The following is a 21,946-nucleotide window of genomic DNA, read 5'->3' as shown; positions in this document are numbered from 1 at the left end:
TAATGAAGCACATTGAAATACCAAATAGATGAATAACCCCAAATATTTTTGTCATGTTTCAGTTTTAGGTATAACTTTTACTTTTTGCTTCATTTTACTTTTTGTTCCTTTTAAAAAATCTATCTTCTGATAGATGACATGTAATTTTAACCTCTGGCCGGATTGACTTTGCTCCCTGCCTGGGCATCCTGCATTCCTGGTGGCCGTGTCCTCAGGAGGGTGGGGAGGTGGGTGGGGCGGAGGATGCTTGGCTTTGTGTGCTGTGGGCCTGGGCAGGTCAAGTGGCTCTGGTGGGGGGACCCCCCCAGCCCCCCAAGCTGCCCTGAGACTGGAGGTGAGGTGCAGCTTCAGGGAGGGAGGTGTCCAGCAGCACTTCAGGCCTGGGCTCCTCTCCGGGGGCCTCGAGGCCTGCAGAGCCGGGTGCCTGGAGGCCGGGACCCGCGTCTTGGGGCTGCTTTCGCACGGGGACCACCAGGGGCTTGTTTGTGTGGTGGTGTCTATTTTTGTGTTCCTTGTGGTACTCCATGAGGAAGTCCGTTGTCTACGCACATCCCAGCTGTTTTGAATGGTCTGTGTCTCTGGGGGCTTCCAGGTAGGGGTTGTGTGTGGGGAATCCAGCATTTTGGGCAGCATCGGAACAGCAGGATGTGACTAACAGGAAGTGACAGAAATTACCGAGCGCGCCAGATGCTTATTCTCGGCCACCTTTCCAAGCCCCGCAGGCTGGGCAGCTATATTTAGCAGCGTATTTCCAGGTTCCTAATCCTGCCCCGACACTGTCCCTTCACTCCTTGTCCGGTCAGTGGCTGGGCTTCGCGGTGCTGATTCGTTACTCTGGTGTCTCTGTTCTTCTTCAGTGAACCACAAGTTCTTGTCCACTGATTTCAAAACTTGATTTTTGCTTTTGCTGGGCCACTTTAATTCTGATCCATTTTGAGCCGTTGGAAACTGTTGTGAAGGAGGGGAGAGTGGCAGGTAAGAGTTCCAGGTAACGGTGGGCCGTAGGACCGCGGGGAGCTGTGTGGGAAAGAGGTAAATGTAAGGATTTGAAACGATGTACGTGGAAGGAATTGTAGACTATTGTAAGAATCTCTGGAGGGTTGATTTTTGTCTTGTGTTCCTTAGAAGTGGAGGGCTGGGGTTTTTACAGCTGTGGGCTTGGTGGTGTGATGTCACCCACATGCTGGAAACATCTTTGGTGCTCACCCGGCCAGACAGAAAGCCTGTGGGTCGGACAAACTTCTCTTAATGAGTTCCCGTGGTCTGAGCTTTGTCACAGGAGAAATTTCACCCCAGATCCTCAAACGAGCACCGGGGAGCCTGGAAGTATTCTCCCCAGGGGGCGTGCTCGCTCCTTATTCATACTGCCATAGCCGCAGGGGATTGTCGCCCATGGTGTCAGATGGTGCTCAGGCAGGCGCTGACCAGATGCCCAACACAACCATTTGCTCTCCTGCATGGCCTGTCTGCCCTGACCTGTGTGGCCTGTGGACCGATGACTTCCTGCTGGAGGACAGCTGTGATGGCTCCCACTGTTAATGGGAATAACATCCTGTCACATTCACCCTCAGAGAGGCAGGCCCTGATACCCATTTTGCAGGTGAAGAAGCTGAGGCGTGTATCTCTGTGTGCTTTGAGAATCCTCCAAAAGGAAGTTCCTAGGGTTTGATGTTAGCTTCCGGGGGCTGCCACCCTAATGATTCGTGCAGGGGGCTGTGTTGGCAGAGAAGGTTTTTTGCTGGTCTCTAAGAGCTTCCTTCTGAGCTGTCAGCCAGTGCCTCCCCCTTCCTCCTCCATAAAGGATCAACCCTATTTTCACGCACTCAGCTGGCTCTTCAGGATTCAGGAATCTACTCTGAGATGAGAAATGTGAGAGGGAAATTAGGAACAGTTGTGTCTGCCATGCGTCTCATGCGTCAGCAGCGTTGGCCAGGTGTGTAACGGCCCTGGGAGCACCCAGAGGGCGGTACGTATGGTGAGTGAATGAATGCATGAATACCAAGTTCAGGCTCCCCGGAGATGTCCCCCAGTTTTACCAGTAGAATCCACTTACAGGTGTGGTTTCAAGCTGACCCATTCCCTTCTGTAAGTCTCAACTATAAATATATGCTATCAACTATAAGTACAATAAACCATACATGCTATATGTATATATATGTATTTATATATATATAAATACAATAAACTATAACTATAAATACGAGTCATACTGTTTGTTTCTCTAGGCCCTGGCTTGGGTATTTTAGCATATTTTTGTGCCAAAACATTTAACATTTTATTTTATTTTATTTTATTTTATTTTTTTTTTAAAGATTTTATTTATTTATTTTTTCCCCCCAAAGCCCCAGTAGATAGTTGTATGTCATAGCTGCACATCCTTCTAGTTGCTGTATGTGGGACGCGGCCTCAGCATGGCCGGAGAAGCAGCGCGTCGGTGCGAGCCCGGGATCCGAACCCAGGTTGCCAGCAGTGGAGCGCGCTCACTTAACCACCAAGCCACGGGGCCGGCCCCTAACATTTTAAAAATTATTATATATTTCAGGCATCTACAAAGTGACATATGAACCACTATGTACACTTCCCAGCCTAAGAAAGATACATTATGGATATACCTGGGGTCCTTTATTTTCCCTTCCCTATCCTCTTCCCTCCTGTTCTCCCTCCCCAGAGGTCAACCCGATTCTGAATTTGGTGTTTATCATTTGTTTGCATGTCTTTGTATTTTCTCTACTTGTGTATGTAGGTATAAACAATATATACTATTGTCTAGCCAGTGCTAAAATTTTGAATAAAAGGTGTCCTGTTTTATATCTCCTGCAGCTTACTTTTTTCACCCAGCTTTGTGTTTTGGAGATTTATCCATGTGGTACATTTATCTTTCGTTAAGTGGTTCAAGATTTAAAAAGATTGATTCCTGATTCTTGGAATTAAATCAGAGTTTCTGGGGAGTGGAGTGCGATCCTCAGAACTTTTTACACTTGCAGCCTGAGTTGAGGATGACAGTGCTCCATTGTTAGTTTTTGTGGCCTATGTAGTGGTCCAGGATTTGAAATGTCCTTCTGTTGACTCACGTTTTCCCAGATTTCACCATTATAACCAATGCTACCATGAACATTCTGACACATGTCTTCCTGGGCACACGGGCATGAGTTTGTCTAGAGTATGATTCTAAGATGTGCACATCTTCAGCTTGATGAGATGTTGTCAGATTGTTCTCCAGAACTTTTGTTTTTTAAACTTCCCCCAGCACTGGTAACTTATGAGTGATCTAGTTTCTTTTTTTAACGTAGCCAGGCTGATGGTAAGGTGAAGACCTCATGGATGAGATAAGACATTGGACACAGCCAAGATTTTGACAGACACCTCACCCTAAGCATGTCCAAAATGAACTCCTGATCCCCACCCTGCAAAGCCTGTTCCCAGCCTTCCCCATCTCTGGATGGCAACTTCTCCCTGGCTCTTCAGGGAGCCCTTGTTGGCTCCTCTCTGTGTCTCACGGCCGGTCCAGTCTGTCAGGAAACCCCCTTGCCTTCAGGACACTCCAGAGTGCAGCCACGCCCCTCCCCGTCATCTCTTGGTGGGATTCCCGACTTCTGCCCTGCCTCCATCCCAGTTTTCAATAAAGCAACTGGAATGATGCTTTTAAACCCCAAAAGCTCCACAGCTCCCCGTTTCACTCGGAGTCAAAGCCGGAGTTCTAGGCACCTGCATGGTGCTCTGTGGCCTGTTGCTTCTCCAGGCTTGTCCTGGCTCCTCTCCCCCCGGCTCCCTCTGTGCCAGCCACCAGCCCGGCTCCTGCTTTAGGCTGTTGCCTAGCTCTTCCCTTCCACATCCTTCCAGTTTTTTCCAGTGAGGCCTGCCTTGACCCTTGACCTCTCTTTTCTGATCTTGTTTCTCATAGACTTATCACCAGCTCCTGCTCTCCATGCTGTATGATTTACTGCTTTATGATGGTGTTTATTTCCTGTCTGCATTTGGATTTGAGCTCCATGGCAGGGAGCAGGGATCTTGTCTGTTTGTTCCAGTGAAAGATTGCCTGAATTTAATTGTGAGAAAAAAGGAAGAATTTGGATCCTGAAGATAGGGGTCGAGCCTGGGAGAAGAGGTGAAGTTGAGGGTATGGTTGGGTGGATGGTGGCCTCCAGGGGGCAGTTGATGGGAGGATACATCTAGGTGTGTGAGCGGGACTCCTGAGGGGCCTTTCTGGTGGGCAGGTAGCTTGGGGGTCTGGAGCTGGGGGGTAGCTCGTCTTGGTGGCATTTCTGGTTGCTCCCAGAGTGCACCGGGGCCACCCAGGAAGTGCAGTGCTGTTGGAGGGCAGGGCCCGTGGGTCACGGCTGACGTGATTCCCAAGCACTGTGAGTGCACAGAAACGAGTCCTTCCATTTCCCGGGCTCTGTCCTGTGCAGGCTCGGTACCAGGCCACGTGTTGAGGCCAAGAGCTGTGAGCATGGTGGCCCTCCATGCCTGACTTGGCTCAGGCGTGCGGGGAGGATCTGATTTGGTTTTCTTTGATGATATGTACCCAGGGGGTGTCCGCATAATATTTCCTTGGCAAGTCAGATGTTTCATGCGTTTGCACTACCTACAAATAAAGGACTTTAACAAGATAAAATCACACTTTTAATTTGTGCTGAGTGAGACCTGATGCCCTTGTTCTTAGGAAATACCATATTGTTCTGGAATTACTCCCAGTTTTCCCAGTTTGAACATATTAGATGTTAGTAAAATGTTGTTGATTGTGGCTACTTGTTTTTAATTAAACCTTTCATTTCGAGACCATTGTAGATCCATATGGAATTGAAATAATACAGAGGTCCTCTGTGGCCTTTACCCAGTTCCCCTTGTGGTAACGTCTTGCAAAACTGTAGCAGAGCATCACACGCCGGATGTTGACGCTCGTGCAGTCAAGATCCGAACGTTTCCATCTCCACGAGGATCCTCTGGTTGACCTCTTATAACCACACCCACACCCCCTCCTTAACCTCCGGCCAGTGCTAATCTGTTCTCCATTTCTGTAATTGTGTCATCTCAAGAGTGTTCTAGAAATGGGATCATACAGTATGTAACCTTTTGGGGTGGCTTTTGTCACTCAGCAGAGCTCCCTGGAGATCGCTCCGGGTCGTTGCGTGTGTGGGGTGGTTTCTTGTTACAGTGAGTGGTATTCCGTGGAATCGGCACGGCAGCCTGTCCAGTCGTTTACCGCTGAAGGACCTCTGGGTTGTTTCCAGTTGTTGGTGACTATGAGTAAAGCTGCCATAAACATTCATGGACAGGTTTTTGTGTGAACATAAGTCTTCATTTCCCTGGGGTAAATGCCCAAGAGAGTGCTTGTCGGGTCATATGGTAGTTACATATTTGTTTTTTTTAAGAAATTGCCAGGCTGTTAGGCAGAGTGGCCATCCTGTTTTACATTCCCACCGACAGTATGAGCCAGTTTGTCCACATCCTCTCTAGCATTTGGTGTTGTCCCTGTTTTTTATTTTAGCCATCTAGTAGGTGTATAGTAGTGTCCAGGGTTTTAGTTGTACTTAGCCAGAGGAAGAGGGAAAAGTACATCTAATCATCTTCCTGGAAGCAGAAGTCTGCGGGTTACTTTTATTATTTTTGGGATCCGTGAAATCTGACATAGTGCGAGCAGCTCTCAGTCCCACCTGTGTGTCCACCCCTCCTGCTCGCTGCTTGTCGTGGCCTTTGGACCGTCCCAGGCTCAGGGCCTCGTGTGTATTACTGTTAAGGGTGTTTGGTTTGGCCTGTGGTTCCAGCATACCAAAGTTTGCAGGATCTTGATCGTCTTGTCATTTAAGCTCTTATTTACAAATGAGAGGCATGTCCAAATCCGTGATTGGGAATTGCTGGACAGGACGTTGCCAGTGAGTCATGGACTGCCCTTGTCATTCTCCTCCAGATCTCATTTCTCCACTGTCTATTTTGAACTCTGGGGAAACCTGGTCAGAGTGGGAGGGGTGGTGGTTGCATGACTCAGGGAGATGTCCTTGTCGTCCTTGCGCTGAGCCTCCCAGCCAGTGTCCCTGCCAAAAGGAAATGTGGTGTGCCAGACACCGCGTGCTCTGAGCGAGCCCGGGAGGAGGCGTGCCACATGCCGGTTCCCCACCCCCCCACCGCCCAGTCTTGGCATTATTCACGTGGCAGTCTTGCCGGGAAGCCAGATTGGAAGCCGCTGCTGGGGAAGGGTCAGGAGCCAGCTTGCCTGGTGTCCCGGCCCCCTGTGTCACGAGCTGTGGACTTTGGGCCAGTCACCCGACAGGCCTCAGTTTCCTCTCCCAATACCCTCTTTATTAGGTTGGAGGAGATGAAACAAGCAAATGCCTGTAAACACCTAGCAGATTCCCCGGGACTGCCAAGTGCCTGACCGTGGTAGCTGCTGCATCATCTGATGCCACCCCCGCCGCTCTCCCCGTCCTGCCAGCGCGGTGTATGTGATTCGAGAGTCCACCCTCTCCTCCTTGTGAACAGCACTTCCGTATGTCTCCACACGTCTCCCTCTTCTCCTGCATTTCTCAAAGGTCACTGCCCGTGGTTTGATAACCTCCCAGGCTGCTTCTCCCTGGGACACTGGAAGGTGCTTGTCTGGCGTGGGTGTCAAAGACCCACATGGAGTGGCCAGGAATTCTCTCACAGCTCCTGGGAGCTCGTTACTTGTGGGGAAGGATGGAGGCGAAGGTTCTTAGTTCAAACAGAGCTTTTACAGCTCTTTTTTTGGCCTTAGCATATAGTATAAACTTAAGGCTTTATATTTTTTTAATAATTATTTTTAGAGTAGATAATACATGCCCATGGTACAGAAATCAAAAGGATAAAAAGATATAAAGTTAGTTTCCCAGACCCTCAGAGGTCCCCTCATTGGAGATGACTAGTATTACTTTTCCTCTGCACCCATGCTGTTCCTGCCATTTTGTTTTGAGCACTTAACCGTATATCTTAGAGGCTGTTGTCACGAGGACATATGTGTAGGATAAATTTATAGAACCACTATTGCTAAGACAAAGATGTATATTTTAAATGTTGCTAGATTTCACCAAATGTTCTCCATAGGAGTTGTACTAATTTACACCCTAATGTATGAGAGTCAACAGAGCGTGTTATCAAAATTTGATCTCTGTCTGGTAGATACAAAAAGGTATCTCATAATTTTAATTTGCATTCACCTAATGAGTAAGACTGAGCATCTCTTTCGTATGTTTGTTTGTTGTGAGGAAGATCGGCCCTGAGCTTAACATCTGCCAATCCTCCTCTTTTTACTGAGGAAGACTGGCCCTGAACTAACATCCGTGCCCATCTTCCTCCACTTTATATGGGACACCACCACAGCATGGCTTGCCAAGCAGTGCCTCGGTGTGCGCCCGGGATCCGAACCGGCGAACCCTGGGCCGCTGCAGCGGAGCGCACGCACTTAACCGCTTCCGCCACTGGGCCGGCCGCTCTTTTGTATGTTAAAGCTCTATTTCTAACACTGTAGCTCTGCGAGTCTCTCATGTTTATTTACACACTTCCATTTTCTGTCTGTCTCTTGTACTTTTAGTTTTCTAACCAGACTTTGGTTATTTCTCTTTCGATGCAGTTACATGGTTAGTTTTATTCCCAGTTCTGTATCCATTTTACTGAAGTAGAGCATACATAGGGCAAAGTGCTCTTATTACCAGCGTCCAGCTTGATGAATGTTCCAGATCAACGAACAGAACATCAGCAGCCTCCAATAGCTCTCCCATGTGACCCCTCTCCCTAAAAAACACTGCTAGAAGCAACTAGTTTCTGACACCATAGATTTTGCCTGTTTTTTTTTAAACTTTGTTTATGCATAAGGAAATTTTATGAACAGTGTATTTTCTTTTGTGTCTGGCTTCCTCCAGCGTTGTAAAATCCATCATGTTATCGCATGTAGCAGCAGTGCTTCATTCTCATTGCTCTGTCGTATTCCATGGTGTTAATGCATTACAGTTTACTTATCCACTCTGTCCTTGCCGGTTGAGAGTGGTGATGCCACGAACATTCTTGTCCATGTCTTGAGGAGGAGGAGACGTGCTCGGATTTCTCTTGCGTGTGGAGTGGAATTTCTGGGCCATAGGGTGAATATACGTTCAGCTTTGCTGTTTTCCAAAGTAGTTGCACCAAGTCGCATTCCCACCAGCACCGTACAAGAGTTCTTGTGCCCTACATCCTCACCAACACTTGGTGATGTGCATCTGTCTTTTTCAGGTCAGCCACCACGAGACACGTATCACGCTGGGGTTTTCCTTTCCACTTGCCAGGTGGTACTAGTGAAGTTGAACACCTTTTCATGTGCCTTATTGGCTATTTGTGAAATAGCTGTTCAAGTCTTTTTCTATTAGTTGGTCTGCTTTTTCCTTACCGATTTTTAAGTTCTTTACCTTCGGGAGAATTCCAGCAGGTGTCTAAGAGTTCAAGTCTGTTTACCGCACTTCTAGCCTGCCTCGGAGGATTATGTGAGAAAAGCTCCTGCGGTTTTCTCTCTTCTTCGTCTGTGATGTCCTTTCTGTTTCACCCTCTGTCTGTCCTTCCAACTCCGAGGTCTGGGGTGCTCTCTCTCTCAGGTTTGTGGTTTCCTGTGGCCGTCTGTCTTCTTGCTCCGTGTATTTCTCTGCTGCATCCCTGGTACCAAGTCTCTCCTTCAGTCATGGGTCCTGGCCTGCTGGATCTCGGTGATGTTGCTCATTTGTCCTTCAAGTTCACTGTCCGACCTGCTTTAATTTGCATTGATTATTTAAGTCAACTGAGTTATGTGATCTGTTTCTTACCTTACAAATTTGCTTGAAAAATATAGAGCATCTTTTGGTCTCCAAAGTCTTTTCTGTGTGAGGGCTAGGCTTAGGGGATAGTTCTAGCTTTTTTGCACCATTCCTTGGTTTCTAGGAGTTACAGTATTGGCTGCAGTCCAAACAAAGGGACACTCTTATTCCTTGGAGTGACTCCCCAGAATCCTGCCTTCTTCCTACCCTCGTGAACTGGCTGCGCAGCTGTGAGGGAATAGCCTGCCCATCTCATCCACTTTCTCTCCTGGGTCCTGTCCTGCCTGCTCTGTCTCCAGAATCAAGGGAGTGAATAGGAAGCCCTGTCCAAGACGTCTCTCTCAGAAGCAGCCTCCCATTTTCCTTTCCTCCTGAGGACAGGAGCCTCCCACCCTCACCTCTCCCACATATTGGGCCCTGGGCTGGTGTTGTGGGAGTAGAGGGACAGGCAGGAGCCTCTGTGGAGTGTGGAGACTGCTGGCTGGTGTTTGGGAAGCTTCCCAGGGCTGGAAGGCTTTGAGGTCCTTGCAAGGAGACCAAGGTGAGGAGGAGCCTTCCAGGAGATGGGTCATGACTGGTCTTGTAGAGCCAAGAAATGTGGATTCTGTCTCAAAGGTGATAGAGCGTGAGTGGAGAGAGGCAGAGATGGGTTTTTATTGGTGGGAGTCTTCTGTGACAGTTCTCACGATCTGGGAGGTGGACTCTTGGCACCAGAATGGTCTCAGGGAGATGATGTCCACATAGAAGAGCCATCTTTTGGTTCCACCAAATAGTACCCTGAGGTTAGGACCTGGAGCCTGAAGTGGCACCGAGGGTAACAGTGGCCAGTGCTTACATGTGAGGCGCTGGTCTCAGCGCTTTACGTGGTCCCTGCCCTAAACCTCTTGGTGACGCTAGGACGTGACGTCACTGTTAATAGCCTGGTTTTCAGATGAGCAGTTGGAGGCATAGGGTGGGCAGGCAGCTGCTCCACGTGACACAGCTCGTCAGGGCTTCAGACCAGGGGCGAGTCCTGCACACTGGGTGCTGGGCCCCGTGCTGGGTACAGTACACACTCGGTCCTGTTCGGTCCCGTAACGACCCTGCCAGGGAGCCTTCACCGTCCCCCTTTTCCAGAATAGAATGAAGACAGAGTGCCCACGTTTCCTAGCCGGTCAGTGGCCAGGTGGGATTCAGATCCGAGTCTGTCTGAGGCTTCTTCAAATAGGCACAAGTAAGAGTTTTTTTTTTTTTTTTTTTTTGTGAGGAAGATCAGGCCTGAGCTAACATCTGTACTAATCCTCCTCTTTTTGCTGAGGAAGACCGGCTCTGAGATAACATCTATCGACAATCCTCCTCCTTTTTTTCCCCCCAAAGCCCCAGTAGATAGTTGTATGTCATAGCTGCACATCCTTCTAGTTGCTGTATGTGGGACGCGGTCTCAGCATGGCCGGAGAAGTGGTGCGTCAGTGCGCGCCTGGGATCCGAACCTGGGCCGCCAGCAGCGGAGTGCGCGCACTTAACCGCTAAGCCACGGGGCCGGCCCAAGAGTTTTTTTAAAAAGGCTGAAAACCAGGTTCTTGGACATTTATCTGCTGGTCAGTGTTTACTCCCTGTAAACAATTGTACAGATTGAGGAAATGATGTCATTTATCATTCGTCTCAGTAACTCACTGTCTGTAAACTTAACAGTTTTGTCTGTAATTTGCTGCCCAGTGGTGCCCAGTACCCATGAAGCTATTCCAGTAAACCCCTCCTTCAGCACATGGAAGATGGTGGACCCAGAGATCCGTTTTCTCAGATGACGTAGCTGAGTTCTGGAATAATTTGGGCACTTCATCTTGTAAAGTTTATCACGGGAGTAGTAGAAGCAAGACCTAAAATAGAACAGGACGTGAAAAATCTCATTGTTCTCTTCTGTAAATATCATATTGCGTAACTCCTAATATAATCCCCAAATTATACAAAATAAAGGATGTTATCTTTCTGTAATTGTATTTATTATGCTGATAAAAGTGTTCAAATATTACGACTCACTCCTGAGTGTTTAATAAAGAAGCGTTTGCTGAGGTTTTCTAGACAGACAGTAACTGATGAAAATTCCTTAAGCACCGACCCCAGGCCATTGGCAGTTGCCAACTCTCCCATGGCCTTCCCCGACCACCCTGTCCAGAGCACCCACCAGCCCCATTCACATGATCCGCTTCGTCTTCATGGCCCGTGTCAGCATCTGAAATTGTTTCCTTGTTTCCTTATCTCTCCGCAGTGTAGGTTCTTTCTGAGTAGGAGCCTTCCTGTTGTGGTTGGCATCACAGGTCTCGAGCAGAGACTCAGCAGGAGTCTGCTGGGTGGACGGGTATTGTCAGTGCTGGGATACAGGCTATACGTCGTGCTCTTGAAGCGTAAAGGAGGGTGGCTCCCACCTCCCATCCCCAGGCGGGTACTCAGTTTCTCCGGTCCTCTCTTGTTTCTGTCTTTCAGTCTCCCCGCACCCTCTCCCAGCTTCATCTCTCTCTACGCCCAGCTTGGCCCCCTGCATGTAGTTATCTCGGTTTCCCTGGTGACGTGAAAGGATGAATGGTCCCATGCATTTGTGACCCAGTTCTAATTATCCCCTTCTCTGATTAAGCTTTGCAGGTAGTTTATGGAAATCACTGAAGAGATAATCTATAAAACACTGTTTCTGAATTTTCTGAGCCAGAAACATGATCATCTAATAATTTAAATTGGGTGTTCCTAAATTGGATTTTCCTAATATAAATTAAAGCTATAATATGGGCAGAAATCCAGAAGTTAAACACCATATTTTATTGGTGAATCCATGGGGAAGCAGACATTTCCCTAACACTGCTGGTGGGAATGCAAAATGTACAACCCCTGTGGAGGGGAATTTGGCAGGAACTAGCAAAATTATCTATGCATTTACTCTTTGTCAGGGCAGTTCTAGGAATTTATCCCCCAAATATACTGGTAAAAATATGAAAAGATCTATGTAAAGGTTCTTCCTTGTTGCACTGATGGAAATAGGATTTTCAACAACATAACATTGCCTTTAATAGGGAGCTGGTGACTAGCCTGAGGTGCTTCTGTCCCGTGGAGCTCTGCACCCCATAGGAAAGTCAGGGGTCACTGTGTGTTGCTGAGTGACAGCCAGGACAGAGAATTAAATGAGAAAGCAGAGGTGGAGAAACGTGTCTGTGCTGTGCTACTGTCTTAAAAAGGGGGATATGAATATATACATGTATTTGCATATACCTTAAAAATGGAAGGATAAACCATACGTTTATTTATTTTTTAAAGCTACCTGTGGGGAAGGGAGGGAACCAGGATGGAGGGGGCAGATATAAAGCTAGACTCTGACTCTACCTTGTTTTGTAGACTTGACTTTGGAACCATGTAGATATTTTACATCATTATAAAACAAAATTAAGTAAAAGGTTATGACTTAAAAATTTTGATAGACATTGTCAAAGTTTTCTCCAAAAAGTTTATACCCTTTTACCTCGTATCAGTACTTGAGGGGAACTCTTTCTCCCATACCTTTGCCAGCACTGGATTATCATCTTTTAAAACTTGCCAATCTGATAGGTGAAAAACAGTTAGCTGTTTTCATTTGCATTCCCCATTCACTAGAGTGGTTAGGCATCTTTTCATTCATTTATTAGCCATTTTATATTTTTTCTGTGAATTGCAAATTCATAGCCCTTCTATAAGAAGGTTTTTTTTCCTATTTATGTGTAAAAAATTGTTATATGTTGTAGATATCATTTTCATTTGTTGGATTGTTGCCAGGTTCCTGACCTCATTTGCAGTTAAACTGTTCAGGCCCCGAGTGTAGTAGCTGGTTGCTATTCTGTTGTTTGTCAACAGGTCTTTACGAGAGCCTGTATGCATGATACATTTGAAATGCTGCCGTATTCCTAGAGTAACTTGGACCAGACTTTCCCCAAACCATTCAAGTGCTGGACGTCAATTTGTGAGCTCTTGGGAGCAATAGTAACTGCTTTTCTTTTCCTTTTTAAAAAGTTTCCTATGGGGGCTGGCCCGGTGGCGCAGCGGTTAAGTGCACACTCCGCTTCGGCGTCCCGGGGTTCGCAGGTTCGGATCCCGGGGGCGCACCGCTCATCAAGCCATGCTGTGGCGGCGTCCCATATAAAGCAGAGGAGGATGGGCACGGATGTTAGCCCAGGGCCAATCTTCCTCAGCAAAAAGAGGAGGCTTGGCATCAGATGTTAGCTCAGGGCTGATCTTCCTCACAAAAAAAATTTTTTTCTATGGCTGATTACGTATGTACATAATAAGTAGTTGGTAAATGTCCACTTAACGTTAATTTTTGGTGAATGTATAAACTAAATTTGATTGTCTTTTTGGTTTGAGATTGTTTTTGATTTTTAGTAACCCATGATAATCATTTTTATGTTCTGTTCAATTGAATACGTGAATGAAATCGTCATTTTTCATTAAAAAAATATACATATACATATATATATATAGTGAAAGTAGGTTTTTATAAAGCTTTTATAGTTGTTAGCATTTGTCTTTTGTCCGTGGATATGTTGAATGTTTCTTGTTTCTTTCTCTAGGTCATCACTCCATGTAGGAAACTCATCTTATGTGCTGATAACAGAAAAGAGATGGAAGATTGGATTGCAGCACTGAAGACTGTCCAGAACAGGGAGCATTTTGAGGTTAAAAAATAAAAACATCCCTTCTTGTTACCCTCTCCTTAATGTTCTGCTGTCTGAATATCTCCTGTGTGTGGACTGAACCGTTCTGGAACCTGCTTTCTCAGCATGCTCCCTGTAAAATTAAGGCTCGTTGCTCATCATTTTGCCCGACCCATCAGCTGTGACCCCGTACTCCTCTCCTCTCTTGGATACTTTACTGAATCCTGTTCTAGTTACCACACTTAAGAATGTGAAAGGGACACCTTATCTTTGCCATCTTTATTTCATTCTTCCAGCCCACCCAGTACAGCATGGACCATTTCTCAGGGATGCACAATTGGTATGCCTGTTCCCATGCGAGGCCGACTTACTGCAATGTGTGTCGCGAGGCCCTCTCCGGGGTCACATCCCACGGACTGTCCTGTGAAGGTACGAACCATGCTATCTGTCCGGGGTCAAGTCCCACGGACTGTCCTGTGAAGGTATGAGCCATGCTATTCTACCGGGAAAAGTGGCTGAGGTTTGAGTTGACAAAGCCTCAGAAATTCAAGCATAGTCACCACAAATCAGGAGTGAAGTGGTTTCCGTGACTCCATGCTTATTCATTTTACCTGCTGAGGATCCTTTGATAAGTTATTTTTAAAGTAATGGAACCAAGGAAAGGGAAAGAACCTGGTAATAAGGAGACACGAAGAGGAAATATAGCAGACACAGAGGGAAGAGATTTAAAATATCTGTCCACCCAGCATAGTTGTACCCTCTCTGGGTAACTTGGGTTGTGGATAAATGGATTAGACTTGTCTTCAGATCCAGAGGGCAGGGTTACAGTGTTTGGGCAAGGGCAGTGGGCAGGAGCAGACAAAGGCAAACTGTGGCCCCTGGGCCCCTTCCCACCTACTGCCTGTTTTTGTACAGCCTGTGAGCTTAAGAATGGTTTTTATAATTTTAAATGCTTGAAAAAAACCAAAAGAAGAAGACTATTTTGAGACACAGAAAATCACATGAAATGTAAATTTCAGTGTCCACACGTGGAGTATGGTCCATGGTGGCCCTTGTGCTGCAGGGCAGGGTGGAAGTTGGGGTAGAGACTGTGTGTGGCCCACGAAGCCTGAGCCGGTCACTCTCTGGCCCCTTCCAGAAAGTCTGCCAACTCCTGGCTGTACTGGATGCCGGGTCTTGCTCCTGGCCCTAGCCTCACTGTGCTCAGTCTCTGCGCGTATCCCAGTAGTTAGTGTATAACACGGGGAGTGCTGTGTGTTCCTTCCAACCTTCCCAGAAGTCGAGGGCGGTTCCCACTGGACTGTCTCCTCAGCACTGGAAGCACCTGTCGTGAATGAGGCTGGAAGGTTCATGTGTTCATTCTCTCACAGTGTGCAAGTTCAAGGCCCACAAACGGTGTGCAGTGCGCGCGACCAATAACTGTAAGTGGACCACGCTGGCTTCCATTGGGAAGGACATCATCGAGGACGAGGACGGGGTACGCGTAAGGGGGACCCGCCCCGGGGCCCTGCACCAGGGCTGCGACCCTGCATGGCCCTCCTTTCCTCCTGCTAGCACTGGTGCAAGAAGCCACCCACCAGCCCGGGCTTAGTTCCCTTCCTCGCAGGTTTTCATTTCAGTTGTTCCCACTGTGTATTTGGCGGCTCATGTGGGCCACGGTGCCTCCGAGCTCTGTCCAGTCCCTGTGAGTCTTGCTGCGGTGGGGGTGTGGGACAGCGCTTTGCAGACCCTGCTCTCCCTCTGCTCGCGTGGAGAAGAATGTCTTGGTTGAGTTCATTTTGGGGCACTTTTGTGAAGGGCTTCCTTGTCCATGCGTGGGGCTCAGGCCCCTCCCTAGTGCGCCTCTCTGCTTGGCTTGCAGATCGCCATGCCTCACCAGTGGCTGGAAGGAAACCTGCCCGTGAGCGCCAAGTGCACGGTGTGCGACAAGACATGCGGCAGCGTGCTGCGCCTGCAGGACTGGCGCTGCCTCTGGTGCAAGGCCATGGTGAGCGCGCGTGTGCGTGGCCCTGCACGTCTGTGCCGTGGGCTTCATCCCTCTCCTGCCTCCTGTAAATCCCTGATGGGAACAGGTCAGCCTGGTTCTGCAGGTGCCCGCTCCTCCTGCAGCTGCAGGCCAGGGAGAGTTCTGGTGTGTGTGAAGGATGCCGCTGCCCCCTTGTGATGCGTGGACTCTTGTTTCAGGTACATACGTCCTGTAAAGAGTCCCTCCTGACCAAGTGCCCTCTGGGCCTGTGTAAAGTGTCTGTTATCCCTCCCACCGCCCTCAACAGCATCGATTCCGATGGTGGGTACCACACGCTCTCCTGTCTTATCCATTTCCTCGTGCTTCTTTCTCCTTGCATTCTCCCCTCCCCGACCCTAGAACTCATTATGTTGGTGATTTTGAGATGCGGTTGGGAAGAGGTGAGGCCCAGCCGTTGGAGGGGAGACTAGTGGTGCACAGAGGTGGTAACTGGCGTCCTGCTGTCCGTTGGGCACACTGAGAACTTGAGTCTGGACTTTATTTGAAGGTGATGGACCAGTTGGTTATTGAATAGAAACGGAGTCAGACACTTCTCCATCTCTGACGTGAGCTGTCGAAGTTGTGCTCACCATCAACTAGTCTCCATCTAGTCGCAGATACCTGCTCCCACTTGTCCAGATGGTTTGTGATGATGCATATTAACAAGTGTTGGTGGAAAGGCGGGAAACTGGGCACATATCTCAGGAACCAGCTCTGCCAGATTGAGAGCAAGGGGGACCAAGCAGTGAGGTGCACGGTCTCTCTGAAATTTAGAATCCTTGTAGACATGAGAGCAGACTCTCCATGGGGAATGATCTTGCTGGTTTGCTGGGCACACGTGTGGGTGTGAGTCACAGGTCCCTTGGGGGTGTCTACTTCTTACATAATTACGAGGCCACTGGTGTCTTTCCGGCTTTCAGTTTTCTTCTTTCCTTTTCCGTTCCCACATCCAGGCTTCTGGAAGGCCACATGTCCTCCATCCTGCACAAGCCCGTTGTTGGTCTTTGTCAATTCAAAAAGTGGGGACAACCAGGGTGTGAAGTTCCTCAGAAGATTCAAACAGCTGCTGAACCCCGCCCAGGTCTTCGACCTCATGAACGGAGGACCACACCTCGGGTAGGAGGCTTGTCAAATATGTCTGTCTTGGAGTTTTAAAAATTTTGAAGATAATGCATGCTTATTAAAAAAAGATTCAAAGAGACAGAAAATCTTCAGTAGGAAATGAAAGTTGTCTTTCCTGACCCTCCCCTCCTCACCTTCCACTCACAGAGGTACCTGCTTTTAATAGTTAATAGAATTGTGTGTCCTTCCAACTCTCAAATGTGCATTTCAGTCGTGTGCACACACACACTTTTAAACCAGATGGGTCCTGTGTTCCCTGCCGTTGTGCAGCACACTCTTTACATATGTCAGCATACAGCAGTGTGGACGCCTTGTGACGTCAGGTCTGCCTTCAGGTACAGGTCTGCCTCATTCTTTTCAGTGGCTGTTTAGTGTGAGAGCAGCGACACATGCAGATGTGTGGGTCCTTATGTGTGGGGAAGAGTAATTAAACACCTTTATCTGCCAGCCATAGAGCTGATGTGTGTGCTTTCTTGTTTTGTACATTTTATAGGTTTGTGGGAAACATTTGTTTCTGTAAATTTTGTCATTTGAACTAGCTGCTTCCTCGTTTGGAGGAATTCAGGATGGGAGCTCTAAGAGCCTCCTAGCACATGAGGGAGATTGTCCAGGACATTTGTCATGGGAAGTGCCTGCAGAACCTGTTCTCTGGTGCGTCTTTTCCTGGGAGGTGCCAAGGAGCATGTGTTTTTGGAGCCACGGGCTGTGGTAACGTGAGCCGGGCGCCTGGTGGAGAGGAGCACGCACGCTGGCCCACGGGGGCCCTTGTGTGTTGGTTTTCCCCCTCACAGCGAGGTGCTGTTGGAGAAAGGTCACAGATGGCAGCTTTCTAGCCTGTTTCCTCAAAGGGGCAGTCCACACGTTTCTGCAGACAGACTTATTAACTGAATGATGTGAGAGCACGTTCACCATGGGGTTCATAAAGGAATCATTTTACTTAAAGAATGGGGCCAGTGGAGGGATCCTACAGCCCTTGTCACAATATACCAGGCAGGTACAGGCCATTGCTCAATGTGGCACTGAGGATGCTGGACGAACGCTGTGAGGTGGCTTTGGGAAGGGCAGGCTGCTCAGTAGACCTGGGGAATAATCATGCAGATTCTGGTGTGCACACAGATCCCCACAGCCTGTAGTGGGCGTTAGGTTTGAGACCAGATGACTTAGGAAGCCCCCTCTGACGTGCAGTGGGAGTTGATTTTGTAAATTCCCGTTTCTGGGAAGCATCCTTGCTCTCACACTGTTTATAACAGAACTTAGAGAGACTGCTTTATTTTCCCGATTCTCAGCCTTGATGTAGCACCTCTTCTCCAGAGAGCAGGCGTGAGAGAGGTCAGTGTTCTCAGAGGAGCACCTGTGGCTCTTTCTCTCACGACCTGAAAGTCAGATGCAGCCCTGCCGCTTCACCTCTCTTTATGCCCGGGGTCTTGTGCCGTGTCGCTCATCCCTGTTTGTTTTCTAAGACTTCCTCTGGCTCAGACTCGGTGCTAGAAGTAGGGCCAAACAAGATGGGGTCCCTGCCTGCAGGGGGCACAGCACACAAAGGGCAGTCACAGTCACACGACATGGTGGTCTGTCACGTTGACAGGGTGGTGTGCAGATTCTTTGGAAACCCAGAGAAGGGGCTTATAAATCCAACTGGGGGGTCTCCGTTTCTCTGCTGAGCCAGCATTTGAGGAGAGTTAGTGTTTAATGATGGGAAGGAGCTGGGGAGCCTTCCTGGCAGAGGGTGCTGCATGCGTGAAGAGATGAGAACACGGTGGGAGTGGCAGGAGCTGGGCAGATGGCGGGCAGCTGCTGGCCAGGGAGGGCCGTGAGTGCTGGCCGAGAGCTTTGAACCTTTCCTAGAAGTACGTGGCAACTTCTAAAGCTAGACGCTCAACGAGACTTGTTTTGGGAAGATCAGGCTGGTCGCACGCATTGGAGGCATTGTGAAGGAGGTGTGAGGTAGGAGGAGGCTCTGGTAGGGTTTACGAGACAAGTGATGGTGACCTGCACTCAAGAGGGACAACAGGGTCTGGCTTGGTAACTGGGTTGATGGTGGCCCTGCCATTCTCCCAGGAAGGAAACCCAGGACAAGGAGGTACCCATGAGACTCCCGAGTGGCATATTTTGGTGAACAAGTGCAAGTGTTGTCCTTCACGAGAGTCTGGAGGGCATCATTCTGGGTCATCGGCATCTGTGTGGTCCCTGAAGCCAATACGTGGATAAGGCCGCTCAGGAAGAGCCTTTGCTCTCAGGTGCCTGGCAGCCCCAGCGGCTGAGCCTGTGCTCACTCGGGCTCTGGCGTCTGAGAGCTTATTCACATGAGGAGGCGCTGGGTCAGCCACGAGGAGCACAGACGGGGCCCCTCGGCCCAGGACTAACTGGCCATCATTTGTCCTTTAGAACGTACCTCATTTCATTGACATTCTCTTTCCCCTGCAGCTTACGCTTATTCCAGAAGTTTGACACGTTCCGGATTCTGGTTTGCGGTGGTGATGGCAGTGTTGGCTGGGTCCTCTCTGAAATCGACAGCCTTAACCTTCACAAGCAGGTACCTGGGCGTGGAGGGGCCTGGCCCTGGGGAGAGCTGTGTCCCAGTTAGAGAGAGGCCGTGCCGTCCTGGGCATCGCTCCTTGTCCCCTGGGAGTGCTGTTCGTGGAGGGAGTGGCAAAGGTCTGGGGGGAAGAGCAGGTAGCTCAATGGCATCGTGGGGCCCAGGGGCTCCGGCTGTGACATAGGAATGGGAACTTCACAGACAGAAGTAAAGGGAGCTACCAAAAGAGCATTCCAGTCCCCGAAGGTCCAGGTCTGGGTGGGGCGGCCATCCTGCATGCCCTGCCAGCTCTTTATTGAGTAGTGATAAAATCTGCTGCCTGGTGCCTTCTGCTTGTGAGGAAGGAACAGAAGTAGACTTCAACTTCAGGTCAGAGTTAGGGGTCATTGGACTCAGTTTTTTTGTATTAAATTGAAAATAGGTTTTCCTGATTGTAAAAAAAAAAAAAAATGTTCATTGATTTTCCACTCCCTGCCCCCTCATCCTCATCCCCCCCATAATTAACTACCGCTGACATTCTGGTAACTGTCTTTTAGACCTCTCTCCATCAGCATATATGTAGTATACATGCAGTTTTAATTTCAACGGACTCATATTACCCATGCTATTCTATTACTGCGTTTTAAAAATCAGTATGTTGCACGCAAGCACCTCGCCATCTAGGTCAGTAAATAGAGATGTGCGATGGTTTTCCACTGGGCAGAGCTGCGCCAGCCCTGTGTTGGCTCAGCTGCCCATTGATGGACGCTTCGATTGCTTCCTAAGGACAGCTCTGGTGAAAACCATAGATACACCTTCCCAGTTATGTTCTCTTTGAAGAGCACCCAGATTTAAATTTTGATATGTGCTGGCGACTGCTTGCCCTATCAGGGCTGTTCCAATTTACATTCCTGAGGCTACTTAAAACTCTCCTTTCCCATCGTCTTTTTAGTTTTTGCCCAAGTAGACAAAAAACGTATGTTTTATTTTTATTTCTTTAATACTGTTTAATAATGTTGACTGAAGTCAAACATCTCACTTAACTGTGAAATTTTAAATGAATCACCTATTCATGTTTTTTGCCTAGTTTTCTATTGGGCTATTTACCTTTTTTGAAAAATGGATTTCTAAAGGTTATTGTTATAATAGGGGTATAAACTCCTTGGTCATATTTTTCCTAGGTTGTCATTTGCTTTCGGCATACTTTTCTTTCAAATCTTTGACCTGACTTGGGTGTTATTTTTCAGAGACTTAGCGTTCTCTCCCCACTCTTGGTGTTGGGTTCTTTGTAGGTGGGTGGACTTTCTGTCAGTATTTAGCCCAGGCACGAGGATGATGCTGGAGACTGGATGGTCCCCGTGTGCCAGTGAACTCTGCTCAAGCGAGGCCACGTGCTCAGTAAAGAGAACACTGCCCCCTAGTGGTGAGGTTAGACCAGTGCACTCAGGTTCAGTTTTCAGTTTTGTCGACTTCCAGGTGTTTACAAGTTCATCATCACTAGTCAGGAAGACAGGTTTTCATCCATTCAGCTGAGTTCAGTGAGCATTTATCTCCTTTGGCTTCTCTGCAGCACTTGATCCTCTGGTCAGCCCTCTCTCCCCTGGCTTTTCCAGGACCCCACACCCTCTCGGTGTTTCTGTCTTCCTGGCTGCCCTCCCTGCCCTCTAGATGCCTCGTGGTGGCTCAAGCCCGGCATTTCCAGTGCTGAGCCCACCGTTTCCTTGCCTTGGAGTCTGAGAATATCATCTGCCAGATGTCCAAGCCAGAGATCTAACTGTTGTTCTTGATTCTTCCCTCGCCCTCCCTCTTCATTTCTAGTTAATCCCTGGGGCTCAGTCCTGCCACCCCAGAGTGGCCAGGCCACCCCCTTGTGCTGCTGACCCCAGGCCTCCGTCTGTCCACTCCTCACCGGGGACCTTCCCCACGGGCAGTTCTGCTCGCTCAGCATCCCGCTGAAGTTCCTCGGGGGTCCATGGCTTTAGGGTGAAGTCCAGACTGGATCACACAGTTGACCAGGGCCCCGGTTTGCCTCCTCCTTTCTTCTCTGGCCTCCGCTCTCCTCACTGCCCTCTTCTTGACTGAGCTCTGACTTGGCAGGCGGGTTACCTCTCCACCACCCGCCTTCCCTCCACTACCCGCACCTTTTCCTGAAGGCTCCCCAAAGCCAGCACTGGGTCCTCTCCGCCTGGTGCTCAGGCTTCCTTGTCCTCGCCGGCTGCTGCCCTCACCCGTGGGGAGGTGGGGCCTTCCGTCCAGCTCTCTGTCCTTGGCAGGGTGGTGGGGTCTCCCTGGTGGCTGGGGCGGGTGACCACGGGCTGTGCTGTGCTCAGGGAGGACCAATGATGTCGGGGTCGGGGTGGAGAGCTCTTGGGCGGCCAGGGTCTAGGGAGCTCCCTGCGCACTGAATTGGCACGGGGGTTTCCATGGGGCCTCTGGGGTGGGCATCCCAGGTGAGGGCGTGCCCTGGGTGTGCGCTGAGCACTGGGGCATGTTTGAGTGTTGCCGCAGGACTGTGGACGTCCTGGCACCTGTTTTGATGGAATGTCGATGCCATGGGGGATTTTGGAAGGTGAACTTGGTGTCAGTGAGTGAGATGTTGTAGGGGAGGGAGACAGGCAGTGGAGACTCGTCGAATGATTCTTCATGGGTTCAGATACTCACTGTCGGGGCTGGGACTGTGGCCATAGCCGTGAAAATGGGAAGGAAGGGGACTTTGGAAATGTAGATGAGAGAGGTCCTAGAGGATTGGTTGTCAAGACGTGGCCACAGGTGAGAAGCAGGTCTGTGGGAGGTGGGGTCAGACGGCCCTGGAATCTTCTATCGGATTAGAAATACCATCTGGCCTATCTAGCGGCTCTGCATAGAATGTAAGCGCCGTACGTTTTAGTTG

At 49.0% G+C, this 21,946-nt stretch overlaps 1 protein-coding gene across 2 annotated transcripts in view; it reads left to right on the top strand.

Annotated features, from left to right (window-relative positions):
- Window positions 1-21,946, top strand: part of DGKD (diacylglycerol kinase delta) — a 111,181-nt gene that overhangs the window by 58,725 nt on the left and 30,510 nt on the right. For both annotated transcript variants that reach the window (XM_087424668.1, XM_087424667.1), the window contains exons 4-10: window positions 13,331-13,435; window positions 13,711-13,843; window positions 14,785-14,891; window positions 15,276-15,401; window positions 15,599-15,701; window positions 16,373-16,535; window positions 18,966-19,074. In XM_087424668.1, coding sequence (XP_087280794.1) covers window positions 13,331-13,435; window positions 13,711-13,843; window positions 14,785-14,891; window positions 15,276-15,401; window positions 15,599-15,701; window positions 16,373-16,535; window positions 18,966-19,074 — 846 coding nt within the window. The remainder of the gene's footprint in view (window positions 1-13,330; window positions 13,436-13,710; window positions 13,844-14,784; window positions 14,892-15,275; window positions 15,402-15,598; window positions 15,702-16,372; window positions 16,536-18,965; window positions 19,075-21,946) is intronic.

The sequence above is a fragment of the Ceratotherium simum genome, chromosome 37, assembly GCF_057802395.1.
Source record: "Ceratotherium simum simum isolate JZ-2026a chromosome 37, ASM5780239v1, whole genome shotgun sequence".
In the NCBI taxonomy this organism is placed as follows: Eukaryota; Metazoa; Chordata; class Mammalia; order Perissodactyla; family Rhinocerotidae; genus Ceratotherium; species Ceratotherium simum.
This window is presented reverse-complemented; position numbering and strand designations above follow the sequence as displayed.